Source organism: Musa acuminata, chromosome BXJ2-4 (genome assembly GCF_036884655.1).
Source record: "Musa acuminata AAA Group cultivar baxijiao chromosome BXJ2-4, Cavendish_Baxijiao_AAA, whole genome shotgun sequence".
Lineage (NCBI taxonomy): Eukaryota > Viridiplantae > Streptophyta > Magnoliopsida > Zingiberales > Musaceae > Musa > Musa acuminata.
Genome location: NC_088341.1, coordinates 34,551,704 through 34,575,138, shown reverse-complemented (window position 1 = coordinate 34,575,138; position 23,435 = coordinate 34,551,704). Strand labels below are relative to the sequence as shown.

General features: G+C 37.4%; 2 protein-coding genes across 4 annotated transcripts; one reads left to right on the top strand and one right to left on the bottom strand.

Moving 5' to 3' along the window:
* Positions 1 to 2,087: 2,087 nt before the first annotated feature.
* LOC135610479 (ATP-dependent 6-phosphofructokinase 6-like) lies at positions 2,088 to 8,467 on the top strand. The gene is made up of 14 exons (XM_065105021.1): positions 2,088 to 2,495; positions 3,286 to 3,332; positions 3,436 to 3,475; positions 3,637 to 3,699; positions 3,788 to 3,925; positions 4,078 to 4,236; positions 4,341 to 4,394; positions 4,841 to 4,909; positions 5,029 to 5,158; positions 5,604 to 5,644; positions 5,743 to 5,967; positions 6,298 to 6,346; positions 6,425 to 6,579; positions 8,083 to 8,467. Exons 1-14 carry the CDS (start codon positions 2,229 to 2,231, stop codon positions 8,260 to 8,262), a joined length of 1,617 nt encoding a protein of 538 aa, XP_064961093.1. The 5' UTR covers positions 2,088 to 2,228; the 3' UTR covers positions 8,263 to 8,467.
* Positions 8,468 to 9,470: 1,003 nt separating this feature from the next.
* On the bottom strand, positions 9,471 to 19,538 carry LOC135610478 (clathrin interactor EPSIN 1-like). Of its 3 annotated transcripts, none has more exons than XM_065105018.1 (12): positions 19,428 to 19,538; positions 19,233 to 19,311; positions 19,071 to 19,122; positions 18,671 to 18,750; positions 18,489 to 18,567; positions 18,311 to 18,394; positions 18,058 to 18,203; positions 17,704 to 17,958; positions 15,588 to 15,700; positions 12,093 to 12,289; positions 10,929 to 11,400; positions 9,471 to 9,866 (listed from the first exon to the last, which is right to left on the bottom strand). In XM_065105018.1, exons 2-12 carry the CDS (start codon positions 19,271 to 19,273, stop codon positions 9,667 to 9,669), a joined length of 1,719 nt encoding a protein of 572 aa, XP_064961090.1. In that variant the 5' UTR covers positions 19,274 to 19,311; positions 19,428 to 19,538; the 3' UTR covers positions 9,471 to 9,666. The 3 variants fall into 3 exon arrangements, with proteins under 3 accessions (XP_064961090.1, XP_064961092.1, XP_064961091.1); XM_065105020.1 differs by having other exon boundaries at positions 12,093 to 12,274; XM_065105019.1 differs by lacking the exon at positions 19,428 to 19,538 and having other exon boundaries at positions 19,233 to 19,421.
* Between the last annotated feature and the right edge of the window lie 3,897 nt (positions 19,539 to 23,435).

Sequence of the window (23,435 nt, the reverse complement as noted above, 5' to 3'; positions counted from 1 at the left end):
TGCAAAATCTAAATTGTATAAGAATCTCTCACACATAACATCTTGGGATGTGAAGACGGATCTCCTTGTCCACCATTTGAATGCACTCATTATACAAACAAGCAACTTGGTTACTATGGGCAAAAGAAAGCTATGTGGGGGACAAAACATAATTAAATGGAGTTTTATATTGGAACAAATATGTGATTTGGCTTAAACTTGATTGACGGTGCACAAGAAGATGAAGCTTACATTTGCTATCTTGGAATGATTGATTTGGAAATGCAGTACTAACCTTGGTGATTGCTTCATGAAATGTTTTATTTGGTTGGAGTGTTATAGTTATACATGTCAAAACTCCATTTCCATGTTAAGTATTACATGACATATCTTACAATTAGAGGTATCATTTGTTATCTTCTTGGATGTTGATTGATCTAATGCATAATTAGGTTGACTAACATACAATAATCCATCGCCCATTGAATTGATTGGTTATTGAGTCTCGTAATACTGCACATCACTTAAAAGCAAACTTTGCAACATCATTAAACTGAATAGAAGTATTTCCAAGGTTTGACCTTTTTATTACTATCATTAGTAACTTAAGATCATGTTCTTTTGAATAATGCTCTAAGATCACTTCTCCTTATCACTTATTACATGCAACAATTTGATTGAGAGTTTGCTATCCATATCTTCCACGGCTCTAATTTCTATTTAAATTACTAAAAGGTACTAAGCATATTTTTAATTTTACAAGAAAGAAGAATCATCTTAAACCAGTTGCCAATATTTTTATTTTAATATTGCAAGCGAGATTCTCGTTTATGACTTCAATCAACCTCCAATTCAACTAATTTTTCTTCGCACGTTGATTCACTTGAATGATTAAGTTCCAAGGCTATCAATTAAGAAGTTAATCTTCTTTATTTAATTATAGTAATTATATTTTAGTTCCTTCATAGTGCTACATGGATCTTAGAATTGTGTTCTGAACTGAAATATAGTCTAATATAACAATTATTGGATCCCCGTTTTGCTATCCAATAAATATGAATGCAAGAGAGATGAAGTCATACATCATGTTTGATTGCTATTTTTCAAGTGTGATTACAAGTTATAATGGCATCTGAATCCTAAATAATTTTCATTTTAAAATAAGATAATGAAGTAGAAAAAGATTTAATTTCAATTAAAGATATTATTTTGTCCATCTAATTAGATTAAATTAGATTTAGGTGCTCTATTAGATCGGTATGTTTTTCTCTCGATTGAGAGTGATAAATGTGGACTAATTATAGATTATATTCTATAGTTAGACATTAATATCACAATCCTTACACTTTTTAAAAAGTTATATTGGAATATCTATAGTTATAAAGGTAAAACATATAGCTCCATTTATTATAGTTTCATTGATTTTAGTGACGAAAATATGAAAATAATAAACAAAGAAGTAATTTCAATATTATAGTTGACAGTGAAAAAATGATAATAAGAGATAAGAATCGCTCTTGTTATCGCTCTCCTCATCCACAACAGTCATCCGTTGCCCTTAGTGGTATCGTCGTCCATCACTATTAACTGAAATATTAAAATTATTTTTTTACTTATTATTTTCGTGGTTTCATTGATCTCCTCATCCACAACAGTCATCTGTGACCCTTAATGGTATCGTCGTTCCTCATTATTAATTGAAATATTAAAATTATTTTTTTACTTATTATTTTCATGGTTTAATTCATAAAATTAACGGATAAATAAAGTTAAATATTTTATTTTTATAATTATAAAAATTTTAATATAATGTTTTAATTAGCTCATAAATATATATCCTTCCTGTGATGACGTGGCGTTTTCTCATACGTTGGAAATGATTCTGCGGCACTCGAACCAATCCGCGGGGACCGTAACTGACGTCATAGTGGCAATGTCGTAAATAAGTAGTCACTCTCACCATTATTTAAATAGGTCGATCTGCTTTCGTCGTTCTCCGCCCTCTCCGCTTTCTTCTTCTTCCTCTCCGTCGTCTCTCGCTCTCCCTTCTTCGAACGTCACGAGACCTCCGAAATATAAAGCTAAACAAATCCCTATCCCTCCCTCTCTCTCTCGTGACGACATCGAGAGCACGCCGCGACTTTAATTTATCGATCTATTTGTCTATATATACATATAGTTGAAGATGGCTTCGTCCTCAACCCCAACTGTGCCGCCCGTTGCGTCCGGCATTTCGTCAAGCAGCCGCGATGCACTCCGAGGCGTGTGACCCCCAGGAGCCCCAGTCGCCCACGGGGCGCCGGATCCTCGACTTCGAGTTCCGCAACTCGCTCCCCCGCGTCCGCACCCCGTCCCTCTCCTCCGCTGCCCCTGATCCCTCCCCGAGATCCCCCGCCCTGTCCTCCCCTCCCGTCATGGGCAGCGAGGCGCGATCCGCGGTCAAGATCGTCAAGGGGGAATTCGGGTACGTCCTCGAGGACGTGCCCCATCTGACCGACTACCTCCCCGACCTCCCCGTGAGTTCACCCCTCTTTGACCTCCAAGTTCTTGCTATGAGCTGTTTTGGGCTTTGGGTGAAAGAAGAACCCCGACCCTTTTCAGGTTTTGGATGCCATCTTCAGTGACAACAGTAAAAGACCAGACAGGAATACCTGATCTTTACAGGTTAAGCGAGCATGTTATGGCTTCGTGTTAGTGTTTGATGTTGCCTCTGGATACACCATATAACTGGAACGATCTAGTTGAGATCATAGTGTCAGGCCAGTGTATCAAGTTCTAATTAGAATTGCCAGTGATATACCATAATTCAGAATTTGTTTTCTAGTTAGCTCTGCTTGACGTAAGAATAATCAAGATAAGTGAGGAGAGAGGAAAAAAGGAATGAAAATTGGGATCTTAGATAACTAGGTAGTGCCTCTTCTGGATAAAAAAGAGGAAGTTTGATGCCTTTGTCCAACAACTTATTCATATTCATTAATTGATTCTCCGAATCTTACCGGCTAAAATTTTCAGTTTTATGTTTTTCTGATAGGCTGTTCGAGCATGAAGCAGAAATCAGCTAAATATAGAAACTTGCTCTATATTCCTTATGTCTATTAATTGCTCTTCTGGATTCTAGGAGGACTATTAATCAAGTAATGCACACCTTTGGTTTTCTGTTCTTCTTATGTGCTTTCATCCACTGTAGTCATTTTATATATATGCCTATTAAGTCAAGACAGAAGCGGATACTCATTATTTTTGAATTACTCTCTTGGAAACATAACTTTTAAGTGCTGTGATGATGTGATAATATTTTTGTTGCAGGCATACCTTAATCCACTCCAAGATAATCCGGCTTATTCAGTTGTCAAGTATGTTCCCTCAGTCACTCATCCCATCTTTCAGTATCTCTCATGTGTTTAGCAGGTCTTAATGATATACCATTCTTCATGTACTTGCTGATATTATCACCAGGCAATACTTTGTTGATCACGATGATACTGTTCCTGAGAAGGTGAGTTGTTCATGCTCCCCATAGTTAAGTTAAATGCAAGGACTAGCACAGTTTGGAACTCTGTTTTACACATCAAAATGGAAAGATGCAATTGATTTTACAATGGTTTAGAATATGTTTGTGTTATATATGGTAACAAATTGTTTTTCTGTGGTCCATAGATTGTTGTCCAGAGAGATAGCCCAAGGGGCCTCCATTTTCGGCGTGCTGGGCCTCGCCAAAGGGTACGTCAACTGCATATGTTTCCTAGTATACTAATCGTGAGTTTGAATGAGCAATATTTCACTGACAGGTAACCTTGGTATTATTTAGGTGTACTTTGAGTCAGATGATGTCCATGCTTGCATTGTAACATGTGGAGGTCTTTGCCCAGGGCTTAACACTGTAATTCGGGAAATTGTATGTGGCTTGACACACATGTATGGTGTCAACAAAATAATTGGTATTGAGGTGAGGACTAATTGCTGAACTGCATACAGCTCCTTCTTCCTTGGCTCTTTTGCATGGTGCTTCATTTACTAACTTTGTTATATGCTTTCTAATGATGCTGCATTTACATCATTATGTAGTGTTTTTGACTTACAAGTTCAGTGGCATTATAGGGTGGATACAGGGGATTCTATGCTCGCAACACCATACAATTAACACCAAAGAGCGTGAATGATATTCATAAACGTGGTGGCACAGTCCTTGGTACATCACGAGGAGGCCATGATACTTTAAAGATAGTGGACAACATTCAGGATCGTGGGATTAATCAGGTTCAATTTTAGGCTGTACTATATTGTGAAGTTTGTTTATTTGCCTCAAGGTAAGAGAATGTCAGTTTTTCGCATTAATTTATGAGGAATCATGTGCTCGCCAGGTTTATATCATTGGAGGTGATGGGACACAAAAGGGAGCAGCTGCTATATTTGAGGTAAAAACGTCAGGAAGCCAGAAGTTCTCTTGATTACAGTCTCTGAAATATATTGCTCCATACTAACTGAATGTCAGATTCTGCTAATATTTGTGACATCACATGATGATATTCATTTTATTCATTTTTTATTGTGGAGATTTATGGACATAGCTTCATCCATTAAAATCTAACATGAAGTGCTAATAATCTCTCTTGTTTTTGTTGATGATAATCACTCATGTTGACAATTCTGACTTTCCACTCTTCCTCCAAAACCTACTTCTTCCTTTCTACTGCTTGGAGAAGTAAAATATCAACTTGAAACTGCTATTTATACAGAGAGACAAAATTATTCTCTATTTTGATTTCTCCTTCAACTGTATCTTAGAAAATAGTGATGACCTTTTTCTAAAATTTTAGAAATATGATCTGTTCAATAGATTCTTATTGATCATTCCCTACAGGAAATTCGAAGGCGTCGTCTCAAAGTTTCTGTCGCTGGGATTCCTAAGACAATAGACAATGACATTGCGGTACTACTTGTTCTTACTATTTTCTACATATGTAATTCAACAAACTTCCTTGTCATCTTAGGAGCCTGAAAATTCTTGCAACCACTTCATCATCACACTTAGTTGTTATTGTAATTCAGGTTATTGACAAGTCCTTTGGTTTTGATACTGCTGTTGAAGAGGCTCAGCGTGCAATTAATGCTGCACATGTTGAGGCTGGGAGTGTTGAAAATGGCATAGGCGTTGTAAAACTAATGGGCCGCTATAGTGGTAAAACTCCTTTCTTGGTAAAATGATCAAATCTGAAAGTGATAAATCATTTTTAAATTGGTAAAATTGTGTGATACAGTTGACATGTATATAACAAGATAGTTTCTTTCTTCAAATTAATATATAGGAAAATTAGACATTTACCATCAGCATGCTGATGACAATATAGCCCCATGCTTCATGTTGTTCCTTGATATGTGCATGCCAAAAATCTGTTTGAATTAAGTATCACCAACAGAAGCTACATGAGCTTCAAACTTCAGTACCCACATGCTATCTAAGGTTTTTTTATAATATAGAGATCATAATAATTTTTTTGTGATTCTAAATGCTTGTTTCAGTTAACATGAGCTATCAATGCTCGACAGACTTGATTATGTAGATTAAATTCACACATTATCATGTGATGTCATATTTAATGGGTTAAGAAGATTTACTGGTGCAGGGTTCCTTGCAATGTATGCTACTCTTGCAAGCCGAGATGTGGTAAGTGTCATAACCTCCAGGATTAACTTGACCCTTGGATCAGCTGGTTGAAGAAATGACATGTTGTTTTCTATTTGTTTCATTTTGTTTTCAATTAGGACTGCTGCTTAATTCCAGAATCACCATTTTATCTGGAAGGAAAAGGTGGTCTTTTTGAATACATGGAGAAGCAGCTAAAAGAAAATGGACACATGGTTATTGTTGTTGCTGAGGGGGCAGGGCAAGATCTAATTGCTGAAAGTATGAGGTCAATGAATCATGAAGATGCTTCTGGAAACAAGTTACTCCTTGATGTTGGGCTATGGTTATCTCAGAGGATAAAAGTGAGTTTGCATATTCAGATTAATATCCTTTCATTGTATTACTAATTCAATCTGGATAATACTATCCGTCTGATAAGTTGCAAACGGTTGGTACTGCAGCTTACAATTTGGGGTGTCTCTCCTTCAATGTTGGAAAGTAACAATCTTAAATATTGCATGACACACATTTCATCTTTAAATTTGAGTTACACTGAAGTTAATCAGCTGACCAAAATAACCTAGAAGTAACTTATTTAGATTCCTGTTTTCTCATAGCAAACAGTATGATACATCTGCATTGAAGAACAAAATTTTTAGCAGTCCACTGTACTAATTGTTTTTCTCATGTAGAATTATTTCACAAGCAGACAAAAGATGGTCATAAATCTTAAATATATAGGTACGTGAGCTGTCTTGGCATAATCACACATCTAACTGTGATTAACCAGATGTAAGAGGTTTATTCTTTGGAATGCAGATCCAACATACATGATTCGGGCAATTCCAAGCAACGCATCCGACAATGTTTACTGCACGCTTCTGGCACAGTGTGCGGTGCATGGGGCAATGGCTGGATATACAGGTTTCACAGTGGGGCTGGTAAATGGAAGACACACATACATACCATTTGATGTAAGTATACTTACAACCATGTGATCAAAAGCTTACTAGCTGCAATCAGGCTTCCAACTCAAATTCTAATGATGGCTTGAATTTTCATCCTTTTTTTCCCAAAAGAAAATAATATATTAAGAAAGAAAGATAGAGAGAGGGCCAGTTGTCCTTCCACAAAACCTCTATCTGATTACTTTTGGCATGATTGGCTAATCAGTCAGCACACCGATTAGCCTCTCTATGAACATGAATCACTTTCCAAACCTGAAGCTTGTTCGAAAGATTAAAAAAAAATTCTAGTTAGGTTAGTAAACCTCCATGGTGGTTTGCCCTCTTGATTACGGACATGTATAATTTGAAGAGCATCAGTTTCAGTTTCCACAAACAAAGAATCCTTCACTGATTGCAGTCTTTACAGTATGGCACACAACCATAAGTTCACTGTGCCGTGCCGGCCACTGAAACCTTCAATCTTCTTGCATCCAACTAGCAGATATCGCCCATCATTAGATCAAAACAGGAATCCCACCCTAGCAGCCTGCGAATCATCGTTAAAAGCGTCGTCGTTATTAATTTTAATCCAGCTCCTGTAGGGCCTAACCCACTGCACCAGGGACTTGAATTTTCATCTTAATGTCAAATTCTACTTAGCAATTTTCCTGTCTGCAAATAGTTTATTTTGATGTGTTATAAAGCAGAGATTGTTGGCATCCTTAACTTGAAAACCCAAATTTACACTTAAATCATATGCTGAATGGCAAGGCATATATGCACAGCATGTTAGCCTCCAGGAAGTAAATTCCAGAATTGCTGAATCTTTGAAGCTCTCAAAGTAGCTACTGTGTAAATCGTTCTTGTAGTTCCTTTTGTCAATCCTTGCTTTCCTTCTCTTATTTTTGCCTATATTTGTGTTATATAGTTGACACTTCTTGGGCCAAGGCAACTTGTTTGACGCATTGTAATGTGTGTACTAATTCCACCAAAGGATAATGTGAGTTTCTAACAGAAAAGAACACCAAATTTTAGCTTCAAACTTTTTCCAAATGAAGAATCTCCCAATAATAGTAAAGACGATAAAATATTTACATAGAGGAGACTAGAAGATGCCTTTAAAGTCTGGTCACTGTATTTACAAAATATATTATGCCTGTGAAAGATTGTCAGGTCTATTGTATTGTTATCTGATATGATGAGTAGCCCATTTTAGATAAAGCTGTGTAATTTTTACATTTATTCATTGGACCATCATTATTGGCAGAAGCCTATGGAGAGACTTCACCTCAATTATCAGTGCAACTTGCACTGCATTTGCATGTTCATATATGATCCTTTTAGTTTGATTATCATTTCGAGCTACATTGGGTACTTTTTCATTCATGTAAGACTGATATGTAAATTGTTGCATGCTTGGATTCTTCTATTTGCTGGTTTCTGATAACAAGAATTTTCTTAGAGGAGATTTTTCTCCATAAGTGACCGATACTGGCTTTATCTTCTCAACAAATCTCTCTATGATTGCAGAGGGTGACAGAAACAAGAAACACGGTTGTCATAACCGACAGAATGTGGGCAAGGCTGCTGTCTTCAACCAATCAACCGAGCTTTTTGAGCTCTAAAGACGTCGAGGAAGCAAAAATGATGGAGGAGATACCGAAGCAGACAGCGGATGAGGAAAAAAGCATGGAAAATGGTTCTACTTAGAATGGGGCTTTGCTTAACTGCATGACAAACTATAAGCAGTTTGAGGTGTAACAATAGAGTGTGACGGCGTTACTAAGTGATGTTTTTGTCTTGGGGTATCAAATAAGCGTTTGGATCGTGGTCAGTGTGATTGTTACTTTAAATAATGTAAGCATTCGGACAACGAGTTTAATTGTTCGATTACAAAGTTTTACAATCATGCTGATATTTAAGTAGTTGAATTATTGCAATAGTTGTGTTAGATTATCACAATAATTATAACATTAAATAATATCTTTTGCACAAAACACTTGATTCTGAGTTTACTAATAATATATCAATCTATCCTGAGTAGTTGAGGATTTGACTTTACTAATGAAGATATAGATGATCCATGAAGATATGGATGGTAAAAAAAAGTGGCTAACTTAAGAGGTTTGAAGATATGGATGATTAAAGAAGTGATAACCGCTCCGACAATTCTATGATACTATAGTTGTTGATGCTCGATATGAAGTTGGGGGAGTGAGTCTATCATATCGATCATATTTGGACTCAAGAAGGAAACAAGTCGATGAGGATTCATCATGAATAATTTTATTAATGAAGATATGAATGAACAAGGAAGTGGCTCTGAGACATCATCCGATGTCCGAAAATATGGATGATCGAGGAAGTGACAGTCGCTCCAAGACATTCTTTGATGCTTAACTCAGCTCTGAGACATCATCCGATGTCCGAAAATATGGATGATCGAGGAAGTGACAGTCGCTCCAAGACATTCTTTGATGCTTAACTCAAGATGTCCGGAATGATATGTCAGAACCAAAAGAGAGAATAAAAAAGACTTTATACTCGGATCGCGGTTGAGTTGACACATGAGGTAGCATACCTACCCCAAAATAGCAGTTAGGTGGCACAGCTGCCCCAGGGTGACAGTTTGCACTTACTCGTCCAAGAAAATTCAACAGACTTGTTGACACAGAAAATAATGTAAAATGGGCAATACATCTACTCTAACGGACATTTTCTATCATTTATTTCCATTACCATTCCAACATGAACCATATTTATCACTGCAGAGAATTCAAGAAATCTACATTTTTTTTTATGCGTTATCATCAATGTCCTACTATCATTAGATCCAGCACAAATTTCATTAAGACATTTGGACCAATAAATATGGAAGTTCACATCACGGTCAACTAGCATTTAAGTTCACATCACCGTCAATAAATTGTGAGTTTGGCATTTGAAGAATAATCATCAATAATATTCCTCAAGGACTTACATCTCATAACACAAGGATATCAAACGAATGAAAGGCAATGTGGAACAAACTTGTTTCTCACTGGGCAGCATTTCCGACCGACAACATTGGCGAGGAAAAAAAAAAAAAAAACATACTAATATGAAATAGATCACTTAAAACTTCCAAACCTGTTGTTGGCCAAAGGTTGCAGGGCTCCCACCCCCACCTGTTGGTCCAGATCTACCAAGACCTGATCCGGCTCCCATTGCTCTTCCCATATATGCTGCTGTTGCTGGTGTGGTTTTTTCTTTCTCGATGGGTGCATCATCAAGCCCTCCCACAATCCCAATGTCTGCTAAGTTTACTTTCTTGGCTGCAGACAGACATGAAACACCCAGAAAAAAAGTTAAAAAAACCCGCACGAAGCAAACATAATATTGCTAATATTTCAACTACATGAACTTGCAACAACCAAATGTCTCAAATCAAGCAAAGGCATATGGGATACAAGGAAAAGAAGGCAGGGATCAACTGTTGATCCTAGGCCAACTTATGGTCAATCCCTGCAGTCCACACATATACTGGCCAATGAGGTCAGTCTTAGAGGATCCCAATTATTACAAATCATATCTGGGCATCCCAAAAGAACTAAATTCCATGTTTGGATTTGGGTCATCCGACCAAGCTGGCCAAAAATCCATTCAAAATTCTAGGACTGATCCAAAAGTTATCCCAATCTTATGAACCTAATCTCCATGTACATAAGCACATTCAGATCTGGCACATAAGCTGGACTGATGTATAAATCCCCACTGAAATTGATTATGTACATAAGCTGTATATTCTGCCTTATGAATATTTATGAATTTATGCCATATTCATGCATATGGAGAAAGAGTAAAAGAACAGGATAACTTGCATGTCTGATGAAAAAGAATCAGTGACATGAATTAACGAAGCACATCAAACCATGTCTGTGTACAAATACAAACATGAATATTACTCAAGATCAAAAAAGAAATAGATAAAGGCAATAGACATAAGTTTCTCTATGCATCTGGCTAGATTGACTGCTCAAAAGGAAGGCAATAGATATTTCGAAGTACATATTTTTTCAGCAGAATGCTAATATCTTAACTTGGACCGGTAACCCAATGGATTATTTATCAGTTGAGATAGGCTTTACTTACTAAACAAAACAAAAGTTAAAGAGAAACAAAAATGGTTGGTATACTTGTTATTTGATAATAAAGAAAAAAATATAGTATGCATGTCCTCTCATATATTAAGTTGCAATCTTCATGTTGGTATATTTGATAATAAAGGAAATATAAAGTATGCATGTCTCTCATGTATGAAGTTGCTGCAATCTTCATGCAAAGAATCACAAGCATTGAGCTAGACTAAGATAGCAACTGAATGTAGAGAAACTCACGAGCAGATATGTTCAGATCAATCAGTCCACGACTTAAGCAGTCAGCCCAGACCCCAGATTTGACCTGAAAGTTGTCTTTCCGAGCAGCAGGTGCTGATACTGTCAGAGGAGTCTTCAGGTTGTTGAGGCTGCCTTTAGAAGAATGCTGTGAAGGTTCTGGAAGTGTTTGTTCAGTGTGAGAAGTGAAATCACCAAATGCAGAGTCCTCATCTAGGTTGTTCTTGGTGGTGTTTGTATAATTCTGTGCAGGTTCTGTAGTTACTGGTTTGGCATAAGCAAATGTCCCAAAGGGGTCAGATCCATCAAAGCTGTTAATTGGAATTGCAGCAAAGGGATCAAAACTTTCATTATTGACAGTATTAGAAGCCTTGGTTTCTGAAGGCAAGCCTGTGTTGGGTACATCAAAAAGGTCAACGTTTGAAGAAATTGCAGCAGGAAAGGCAGGCTGACTAGCAAAAGGATCAAAGTTTCCCTGCACGCCAATGTGAGGATTGTTAAAAAATTTATTTTGAAAGGTCATATACATGAAAAGCAGCAACAAAGATGCTTGCTGATTGTAAAACTCATACATTTTCCTAGAATATAGAATTAAAGACAGATATGAAAAGTTTCCTGAGAATTTGAAAAAAAAGATATAATTCATCATCACAAATTTCTCACCCTCCTCCCCCCCCTTCCAAAAAAAATATATATATAGTGGCACTTGGATCAAGGTTTTGAATATCAGTGGCATGTTTTAATTGTTGCTGGTTCGGTATGGCTCAACATGCATCCATACCAGCTGAAGCAGCTCAAAATTAGCTTCATAATAGTAAAAAAAAGGCTGTGCAGGCATAGGACCATGGCACAAGACTACAGTGCTGGTTGAAATGCAGTTCTTGACTAAGATTACTCAGATCATGCAAAAATCCTATATAATATTTTTCAGTACTACTATCAAGCCACGCAGGGCTAGTGATATCACACATACAATTTACACACAATGTGGCAACACATGATTGATTGCAGACAATTTATTGCTATTGCATCAGTTTATATACTAATATTACATCAATAGAATAACTTTCTGAAAATTAAATCACCATATGATGCTGATAAAGAAAATGAGAAAATTTTACTAATTGAATGATTCCATATTAAACAGCCAAAATGAAGAAAAACAACCTGAGTGTGAGAATCTGATATTGCGTCTGCATGTGAGGCTGATTGAAAGGTTGCATCAGCAAAGAGATCAACTTCAGAATTAACAGAATTATTATCTACTGTAGCTTGTGGTGAAAAAGATGGTGCTGCATCCATGAGGTCACCCACTAAGCTTTGTCCAAATAAATCCACTTGGTTAGTGCCTGCATTAGAAGATCCTGTAAAATCAAGAGGATTGATCCTTATAAGAAGCTCATAGCACATTTGCCCAAAATTTCTAATGTTCAGAAGCAACAAAATATTGTCAAAATATTTGCATCATCAAGCAAGACATCTACATGTCTGCAAAGAGAAAATAAGAACATCTTGCTCCAAGAACTACCTTCCTAAATTTATCTACAGATTGGTCAAAACTGTCAGCCAAGTTTTACTGTATATCATCAATTACTTTAACAACCTTTCAACAGATTACATGACAAACTCGACAAATCAAATATCTTAGATTAAGATATGAATCTAGTACAAAGTTTGGAAACTGGAAGACATGTTCAAGCTTTGTTTACAGCAATAGGTGAAAAACAAAGCTTTATTTTTTCCGAACTAGTTCTTTCTGATGTCATCAAGCCAAAGATTCATTTCTGAGCAAAACTAAACAGCAAGAAACCAATTATTTACTTTGAAAATGCATTAGGTACAACTGTACAAGGAACACTTCTGTTTATTATCTTTTAATTATGTTTTTTGGTTATTTATCCTCTAAAAACTTCCACCATGTACAAATGGGAAAATCTTATACACATTTCTGTAATCATTTCTGACTTGCTAGTATCAAATGCAACTTCAACAACTTTAAGGATTAAGGTCCTGTGTGAAAAGTAGCGTGTATTCAAGGGGATGTCACCATATACATGTCCAATATTGTGCACATTATGAAATTCCAATATTGGTCTGAGTCAAAGTTAACCAAGCATATTCAAGGTGCCAGGTCTCATGAGTGCCCAAGGAAAGACACAAAATAAGTGCTCGACCAAGTGAAGCAAGGCACAATTAATACAATTGAAGAAAGATAGATTGATGGAACTTCAAAGTGTAAACTAATGAACATAACTCAAGAAATAACTATTGCTACAGCCTTTGTTCACTTAAGGAATAGGTTCTTTTGAGTTGTCGACCAAGTAAGCATAGCAACAACTGTTTTAGTTGTTATAGTGCTGCAGCCATCACCTAGCAAGTAGGCATCACGATCAACAACAGCTGCTACATTTGCTAGCTAGCCAAGCAACAACAACCAAAAATCTGGCACACACCCAGAGAGAGAGAGAAGCAAAAAGGAACAAAGAAAAAAAAAATCTAATTCATCCATCATATATGAATCATCACAAATCTCCGATGGGCCATCCATAGTCTTACTTGTTCACAGTAGGCCCATCATACCCCATTCTCTGTACAAGAAGGAACACTGTGGAGCTTGGAAAAAGAATCCATATATGAATTAAATACGTAAAGTTGATTGAAGCCTTCAAGTAGCAAACTCCAGCCAAGCATGTGCCTGAGTCAAATCTCACTTAATACCTAAGCTCAAAAAAGTGAAAAACTTGGTTGAAGTGATTTGCCTCTATGTAGTACAGGCACCTTGGGTTCACCTTGCCTCATCCAAGTGCTTAGGCAAGTGAAGCACATGCGTAGGGAACACTGTTCTGAGCTATCAAATGAGAAGCATATATATTATATACTTTCTCACCATTGTCAATGGATGCCAGAGCTTATGGTTTGATTGATGCAGTAGGTGAGGTTCTACGTAAAGATGGAGGCTTTTCTCTATAGCTGATCAAGAGTGATGTTTAGTTTATATTCATTGTTTTATTTAGATTCATGTTTATTTGATGCAGTTCAGATCATGTTAGGCAAAGTTGATTAGTTCGATATAAACCAAGCTGTGTTCATATTGGTTTTGTTTTAAGTTTATTGGTCTGTACAAGAAGGTCACAGATTGCATTGGTCGCCCACAAATAATTGTTTATGGACCCTCTTGGGTTAATCTATACATGAATAAAGTTTTTCTTTCTCTTCATAGTCGATTGATGAGTGTAGAATATATTCTTCTCCCTCTCTCTTGTCTAGTATTGACAAAACATTAAAACAATGTTTTCCTTGCAGTAATAATGTATTCTCATCTTTGTTCATCAGCTTTCTAAACTAAAACTAAAACCATCATATTCATAGCCACTTTTTTAGTTCTCCGATATATTATCACTATATCCTCAGACCTTAAATATCAGCTTCAGCAAACCCTCTATTTTGTGTTCATCATTGTTGAAGCTTTCAAACCTACTATACCTCTCCACACATCTATGCTAAGTCAACTTGACAACATCATAGGCCCATGGTTGTGCACTAAATTGGTTAGATAAGATTTAGGATGGTACATTTTGGCAAGTGGCATTGTTAGATGATAAGTTCCTCAATTTGAAAACTATTAATAGAAGCAGTAGAAAGATCTTTCTATTTCGTCATGCAAATACACTGCTTATTTGCCAGTACATAGTAACAGTGATTTAAAAAGCGCTAGGCGCCAAAAGGCGCCAAGGTCCAAAAACGCCCGAGGCGCTAGGCGCTCGCCCAGGCGCTCGCCCGAGCGAAGCGAGACGCTAAAATATAAAAATATAAAATATAATTAATAAATATAATTATTTAAAATTTTAAATAAAAATATAAAAATATATAATATAATTAATAAATATAATCACATTAACAGTATAAACCTACTGATGGAGAATCGAGGAAGCAGCGGCGACCGGCGGCAGCAGCGACGGCGAGCGACGGCAGCAGCAGCGGCGGCAGCGGCAGTAGCAGCGGCGAGCAGCGGCGAGCGGCGGCAGCAGCAGCGGCGAGCGGCGGCAGCGGCAGCCGGAAAGGGAAAGGGAGCGGAAGGCGCGAGCAGCGGGAAGGCTCGCGGGAGGGCTCGCAGGAGGTGAGAGGGCTCGCGGGAGGCGCGAGCAGCGGGAGGCGTGAGCAGCAGGAGGGCTCGAGGGAGGCGCGAGCAGCGGGAAGGCTCGCGGGAGGGCTCGCAGGAGACGCGAGCAGCGAGAGGGCTCGCGGGAGGCGCGAGTAGCAGGAGGGCTCGCAGGAGGCGCGAGCAGCGAGAGGGCTCGCGGGAGGCGCGAGCAGCGGCAGCGGGAGCAGCGGCAGCGAGCGACGAGATCGGGATCGGGATCGGCAGCGGCAGCAGGTTAGTGTTTGGTTAGGGTTGGGGTTATATCGGTTTAGTTGGTTCGATTGAACCAACTAACAACCGAACCAGGACCGAACCAGACCTAAAATTCTGGTTCGGTTTACCCAGGCGCTCGCCCGAAGCGCCCAGCGCCTGGGCTCGGGCGAGCGCCCAGGCGGCGCCTGATTGAAGCGCGCCGCCTGGGACATTAGCGAGGCGCTCGGGCCTCGCCTCGCCTCGCCCGAGCGCCTAGGCGAGCGCCCGAGCGCCTTTTGCAATCACTGCATAGTAACATGATAACTTACCAGATAAAGAAGATCCACGTGGATCGAAGTCATCAAAATCATCCTCCTCACTATTTGGTTGGGCATTAGGGCTTTTAGAAGATGGAACATCACGCGACTTGTTCAATGTATTCCTGTAAGACAAGAAAAACAAGTAGCAATTAAAGAATTATATGTAAGAGCATTGCAGCTAACTTATCTTATGTAGTGCATAGTCACACTAAGCTAACTAATAACTTGATATAGATAATTGCTGAAACTTGAGATGTTTGGTCCGTCAAGCATTTATCTCAACAGCCTATATTACATGTATAGTCAAATCACTTTGAATTTAAATTATGATTTTTTTTTATTTTAGCTCTGTATTCGTGTAACAAAGCTTAAACATTATGCCCAAATATAAAACAGTTAACAAATTGAAGCATTGATTCCTTATGCATGTATTGCATAATTGCAGTGTGAAAAGGCTCGGGGTTCCAGCTTCATGCTTCTAGACCCAAGCCAAGCCCAAGCATAGCTAAAATTTTTGCATTGGATCAAGGAAAGTATCAGAATGTGGAGCTCATAGCCAAACTTAAAGCAATGCAAGCTCGAACCTAGTCTACGCTCAATGTGCTTGTGCTAAGGGCCTCATAGAACAAACCTGAGCCAGATTTTCCATGTCATATACACTTGGAGGTTTGGCAAACCCATAAATTTAACATCCTAAGCACAGAAGCAAGATTGCTGTTATTGTCCTTCAGGAAGATGAAAATATTTTAGTTACAGTAAAGCATAACTTCTTTTAACATTGAAGCCAATGACATCTAGTTCCTACATAAGAGTATCTATCATGACTTGGGTTTGATGGGTTAACCGACCCATCAACCTCGTTTGACCTAACCAACTGTTCAAAATTCTTAAGCTGAAGTTGATAGTAGTACACTCATCACATCCTTGTAAGTCAATCTTAGTATTATCCACTTTCGATGCAAAACTAATCAAAGTATTATAATTTCCCCCCCTCAACGACTTAACATCCTCATCAAGGCCTAGCATAGCACGGATCAAATCCTAGCATAGTGCATGCGAGGCATAACCCAGTGGTGGCTCCACGATATGATAAGTCCTCTAACTCCATCTGCGAGGCATAGCCCTTTCCTACTTGAGCTTCCTCATCATACCTAATTACTCAGTTAGTTTTGATACCAAATGTCACAACCCGAGTCTAATAGGCTAACTGGCCTATCAACTTCATTTGTCCTACACCACTGATCAAAATATTTAAGTTGAAGTTGATAGTAGTACACTTATCAGACCCTTATAAACCAATCTTAGTCTTATCTACTTTCGATGTGAGACTAATCGGGGTGTTACAATTTCCCCTCACTCAAGAGCTTGACGTTCTTGTCAAGGCCTAGCATAGTTTAAATCAAATCCTAGCATGGTGCACATAAGGCGTAGCCCACTGATGGCTCCATATCGTGACGAGTCCTCTGACTTCATCCACAAGTAGTCCTTTCCTATTCGAACCCCCTCACTATGCCCAAATACAAGGTCGGCTTTGATACCAAATATCACGACTTGGGTCCGATGGGTTAACTGGCTCATCAACTTCGTTTGACCTAAACCACTGGTCAAAACGCATAAGCTGAAGTTGATAGTAGTACACTCATCAAACCTAATAAGTCAATCTTTGTCTTACTCACTTCCAATGCGGGACTAATCAGAGTGTTACGATATCTACATGATAAAATCCAACGTATGATGCAATATACATTGGACTAATGGGATGAAAATGAAATATATAGTGTTGAGTCTGAAAATGTATGCAGGCCCACAATGCATAAACGTAATATGGCAAGTTATTTCTGGAAATAGGTCTCTTCATGGGTAATGCTTGGATACTTCCAAATACAACAGATGAGCCATAAATCATGACCTTGGACTATGATTTATGCTTGCTGCCAAACCTAAGAAAAAAAAATCCAGATTTTTCTGTTTTTGTGTTGCTGTGCATGTGTCAGTTCTCAAATTTTTTACATGGACCACAAACAAAAGAACTAATTTTTTAATAAGACATAAATAAGACCACAATTGAACCAATAAAATAACTAAACAAGAAACAGAGTCAAAACAAATAGCTACTTTTGTGTACCTGGAATGATGTGAAACCTGCTTCTTTGATCTGATCCCTTCATTTTCTTCAGCAACAATTTGTGACTTTTGGCCATCTTGTTTTTCATGCTTCCATTTACTTTCTTTTCCATATTGTTCTCCTTTATAACTATCTCTGAAGGAGTCACCTTCCCTTGAACCACTTCCATAACGATTACTATTCTGGAAGCCGCCACTGCCATATGAGGCTGAACTTGATTTTAATGTTATTCCGGTGGACGACAGACCAATGTACCTGAATGCAGCAGATTTTAATTGCGAGAATATAGGTTTCTTAAACCACAGTGTGAAATCAGCATTTCAAGTGGAAATACTTTGATGAGTTGGGCCTTACTTATCTCTATTGGCAGATGCTTTGTCTCTTACTGCTTTTATTTTCTCCCTGTCATTCAAAAGAGCTAAAATGGTCTCAACCTTCTTCCTTACATTGATCCCAACATCCTTCCCATTAGGCTCAACATATTCAAATCCTGAATTTGCCTTTATAAAATATAAAAAAAGATAAGGAAGAAGCACAAGACTGAGAATAAATCTGAACATTGACTAAGTAAAATACAAAGTGTTTCTCAACAAAGTTAAAGATGTACTGAAATTTGGAAAGTATGCTCAATAATGTCATCAACTGCACGTTCTGAACCATTTGCGACCAAGTACTCAATAACAGTCAATGCCTGAAATTTACATAAAGGAGAATTTTAATGTAATAAATCTGTAATTTGTGAACAACATATAAAGCGAGAGTTGTAACTTTAAGTGAAGCACCACCTTATATACATGGCGCCAGTTTGGTCCTGTATCCGTCAATCTTGTCCAAAGCACATTCATAATCAATTGGCACTCAGTGCTGCACAGATGGGTATTCTAAGAGTCATATATACATCAGTGTAGAACAAACCTCAATTACAAATTCAGCATCAAATGCACAAAAATGAGCAGATTAAATTTACAATTTTTTTGTTGCCTGAGCAATCTCTGATAAGGCAGTTCCATGAGGACCCCAGGCTTCATCATTGGTGGCATCAAGAACCTATATATTGAATAATTGTGAAAGCAAGACAAGGAAACAGCAGATTTGAGTTATTAGGACAACATAGATGAAAATTGAGACATACATTTACCATGATTAAATTTGACTCCTTCCTAAATTAGCAATCGAACAATTAAGCACAAAGATTTTAGAATCTCACAACCAACCTAGGCTTATCTTAATCGAAGATCGAAATGATCCGAGAGAAACTCAAAAAGAAAACAGAACATCAAAGACCAAAAACCTGAGATCTGAACAAGATCTCGAGAGAAAAAGGGCAATACTAGTCGTCAAACGAAATTCGGAAGCGGAACCCCAACCTTCTGTTCGATCTCCGGCACCTTGAGCACCTTCAGATTCACCTCTCTCTTTCTGGAAGATCACCAACCAAGAAAATTATAAGGGAAAAAGAAGAAGAGATCCCTAATCAAAGATCTTCCGACGGAAAACATCAGTGAAGAAGATACAACGCAAGAACTCACATCTCGCGAACCGTTTGATCCAGAACCTTCATGAAATCCATGGCCGGGGCGTTCCAACGCGGAGATTTCGATCCGCGATCTGGGATCGGAAGGAAACGGAAGAGACTTAGAATCCGATTGACGGATCAAGAGAAAAGACGAAGAATACTTATTTAGGGTTTCGCAATGAAGGGAGGAGGAGGAGTTCGACGTTACCGTCGCAGATGCAGATGAGGAAGAAGAAAGCAACGGCGATCGCAGCTATAAAAGAGAGTCGGAGATTTGATCTCTATATATATCTATCCATGGAAGGTAGGGGAGGCTATTACAACGTCGCTGTGGTGCCTTCATCAGGGAATCAGACGGCTCCCTATTGTGCGGTACTGTGTCCACGTGACGGGCAGCTGCGCAGGCAGACTGGTTCACCCCTGAAATCTTTCATTGGTTATGGTGTCTATGTCGTGTCAGCTTTACGTGGGACCCAAAAATGGTAACATCACCCCTGTATTTTTGCCTGGCCGACTCGATCAGTTACGTTTTTTTTATTTTAGTAGTATATATGGGGAATTTAAGAAACTTACAATATTTTCATAGGGGTATAAATAAGAATTCAAGTATTTTACAGGATGATGAATTAATTTGTACTGTATTATATTTTAGCTAACATAAAAATATTTGAAACATTAGTTTGTATCATATTTGAAGTATTATTTCTTAGTCTTTGTACAAAATTAATAGTGTTTTGCAAAGGATGAGAGTCTAATAATGAGTATTTTTGACGAATAAGTGAAAGAAAATAAAAAAGATGGATATTTTATTGTTAAAATAATTTAAATAAGGATTTTTTTAATTCATCAAATAAAAAATATTGCATATATTTTAATAAATAATTCATATTAAAGCCAGACAGCAAACCTCTTTCCCTTCTCCCATTCAGCCAACTCCACTAACAATACTATTACTAAAAATATTTTCTAAAAGTATTTTCTAAAAATATCTCCTCTTTTATTTTTTTAAATAATATATTTAATTTAAAAAGATATCTAAAAATACTCATAAAAAATTTGTCAAAAAATTTGTTTATTTTTTATTAGTTATAATTATTAGAGTATTTTTATATGACTTATTTACAGTGTTTTCCAATAATATTTATAGTGTTTTATTGATGTATGGAAAATATTATAAATATTATTAAAAAATATAAGTGATATCATATATTATCTTTGGTTGTCATTGCTTATAGATTATTATAATATTATATTTTTAGATTCATAATTAATTTGATTGAGGTTATTGGTATTTCTAGATCATTTATAGTGTTTTAAAATAGATTTTATAATGATGGCTAAAATACTATAATAAGCTAAAAAATATTATAAACAGAAAAAAATTTAATGAGTTTTTTGAGTAATTTTTAAATTAGGGATACTATTTGGAAAAAAAATAGAATGGGGATACCGATTGAAAAATATCCAAAATAAATAAATATGTTTTAGGATATATAATAATAATAATAATAATAATAATAATAATAATAATAATTGTTTACTATTCTTTTCTCTCTTGCCCTGGCGCTCTTCTTCTTCCTCTGCTCTTCCCCTGCTTGCTTCTGCTACTCTTCTTCTTCCTCTGCTCCTTTCTTTCTCCTCTGCTTGACGCAATCGGAGACGCGGTGGTTGTAGAGGGTGAAGGGAGGTGTTAGTTCGGCAGGCGCGACAGCGGAGATGACGGCGGGACGAGGAGGCGCGGCCTCGGAGCGGAATCCGGCAAAATCAGGTCTTTTTTTAAACACCCAATCGTATAAATGAAAAGAACTCAATAATATATAGCATATTGGATGTCTTCGATGACTTGCATGTATCTCCTTGTAATTAATCTTTACCTTCAAAAGAATTTGTTATGATGCTAAACAATTAAGAAATATTTTTGGTGCTTTATACATTTTTATGCTTCTTTAACTCAAATGAATTAATATTTTAGATGTTATCATGATTAGAAGTTGTTAAGTTGGGTTCTCTTGATCGATGCTAACGAGAGAAACTGTTACAGAATGTGATACCTCCATTTCTAGGTTATGAAATCTTTGTATACCTCGACGAAGATGTTTTCTTGGTGCTTGTGTCTTCTGGGCTTCGGCATTTCCACCCTTCGGGCTCAAACGACAACTGATGCTTTTGGTGAGTTCCCTAATCCTAGCTTATTACTGGTTCCATCAGGAGATGGCCAACGGATTCACAATGATGTAAGATTGTGGTTTGCATCATATTGTTTCATATCAATCTCATATTGTAGAAGAAAAATTAAACTTTGATTTGCACCACAATGGTTTGCTTGATTAGCTTTAAGAAAGCCTGCAACACTGACTTAATATGGTCACTTTGATCAGTACAACTGAATAGCCCATTGTTTCAAGAAAAGAAAAGAGTTTGATGTTCAGCAATCATATGGTACATTCTGAGGAGACTCTGTTATCTGAACTGTTGAAAAATAAACTTAATTTTATCTAGCTTCTGCATGGTCTTGCCTGATCACTTAATATTTATTATGTGGAAATAATGCATCTAGAAAATTATAATGTCAAGTGTATGGTCTTAAAGATATAAAGTTATCTTGATAAGTGTAGGATTATCTTAGTGAGTGTAGGGTCATGTTGAAACTAGTACGAGTCATATTTGACATTAAGTAGGAATTTTAGAAGTTATCTCTAGTCCTGTAAATAGATGGGGATGTGTTCATAATTTGTATGGGATTAATCAAGAAAGTAAGAAAGTTTCTTTTTGCCTCTTCTACGAAAATTTCATCATTCATTCTTTCATAACAAGAACTAGGTCACGTCTTTGTTGAGACATCTAATTGATTAGTACATTGTTACACAAGTGACGGACCTTAAGTTTGAGTTCACATGTGAGTGTTATATATATCATTTAATGTAATGAAAATTTCTTTCAAATTTCTTTTTTAAAGCAAGAACTACATTGGTCACCCATAATATTGCTAATTAGTTCAGCAATTCAACATTCTATTATTATTTTTTAAACCTACATAGTGTTGGCCCTATTAGAAATCCTAGCTGGTAGCAGTCAAGTGACACCAATGGCTTGTTCATTCTTCAGTCAACTTCATTTAGTTTGCAAGCTTTTCAGCCACACCAAGGTCTGAAGAACACAGAGACCATCAGATGCAAATTGATGGTTGCCAGTTCACATATGCACAGTTAGCAAAAATCACAGACACATTTGTACGAATCATCGACAGGGGAGGGTTTGGAATTGACTACTATGGTGAACTAGAAAATGGTACTCAAGTCGTGGTCAAGCTGTGGTTGCAGTCATCCCCACAAGGAGCCATGGAATTCCTGGCTGAGGTAATAACTCAGTTCTTCTTGGGCCTGTGGATTTCAAGGTTGAAGTTGCTTTTGATCATAGTATTGTGGAGTCTCGTAGGGCTTAACAAGATGTGATTGATATGTTTCACTCTCACTACAATTGCCTCATTCTCCTAAATACAGAATCCAAGCTTCATCTTCAACATGAGTTTTGTCATGGAGAGAGGAGATACTACTGCTAGATTCTTGTCTTCAAGCTTGACAACATTCTGTAGTTGTGTGTTGCAGGCACAGAACTTAACAAGAGTTAACAGAGGAATCTGGTTTCTTTAATCAGATACTGCAATGACGGTAACTACCTTGTGCTTGTATACGAGTTCATGCCTCGAGGAAGCCTTCAAGAACATCTAAAAGGTTTCATATTACAACCTTCTCATCATTATGAATAGAATATCTAGTAGATATGAGGTCCATCAACTCTTCTAATGGATTTGATATTTCATGACTAACAGGAATTGTGCTTGATGATCAAGGTATTGTTGATCATAGAAAGTAATGATACATAAAATGATTAGCTTTTCAGTTTGATCTTTCGGCAATGTCTTCGATCCTTCTAATTGCTATGTCATCTTCTTCTAGGCAAAGCTGGTCTCCACAGAGGGTTAACATGGACAGAGAGGCTGCACATTGCATATGAAGCTGCACAAGGTTTTAAAAGAATCTGCTTACGTTCTTACTTCATGTTGGGTGACGAAATTTTTATTTATCTTCATCAAACAACTTCTCCTTAACACATTGCACGATTGGACTATCTGCACAGGGGATGCAAGCCAACAATAATTCACAGAGATGTGAAGAGCAGCAACATTCTCTTGGGTGAACATTTAGAGGCCAAAAGA

What these genes read in the sequence shown, in the direction of transcription:
- LOC135610478 (XM_065105018.1), bottom strand. Translation starts at nt 19,273, where the DNA reads ATGGATTTCATGAAGGTTCTGGATCAAACGGTTCGCGAGAT. An exon ending in GCATCTGCCAATAGAGATAA is followed by an intron (nt 17,959 to 18,057) that starts GTAAGGCCCAAC and finishes TGCTGCATTCAG; the next exon opens with GTACATTGGTCTGTCGTCCA. An exon ending in TGATCTGAACATATCTGCTC is followed by an intron (nt 9,867 to 10,928) that starts GTGAGTTTCTCT and finishes GTCTGTCTGCAG; the next exon opens with CCAAGAAAGTAAACTTAGCA.
- LOC135610479 (XM_065105021.1), top strand. Translation starts at nt 2,229, where the DNA reads ATGCACTCCGAGGCGTGTGACCCCCAGGAGCCCCAGTCGCCCACGGGG. An exon ending in ACTACCTCCCCGACCTCCCC is followed by an intron (nt 2,496 to 3,285) that starts GTGAGTTCACCC and finishes TTTTTGTTGCAG; the next exon opens with GCATACCTTAATCCACTCCA. An exon ending in CATAAATCTTAAATATATAG is followed by an intron (nt 6,347 to 6,424) that starts GTACGTGAGCTG and finishes TTTGGAATGCAG; the next exon opens with ATCCAACATACATGATTCGG.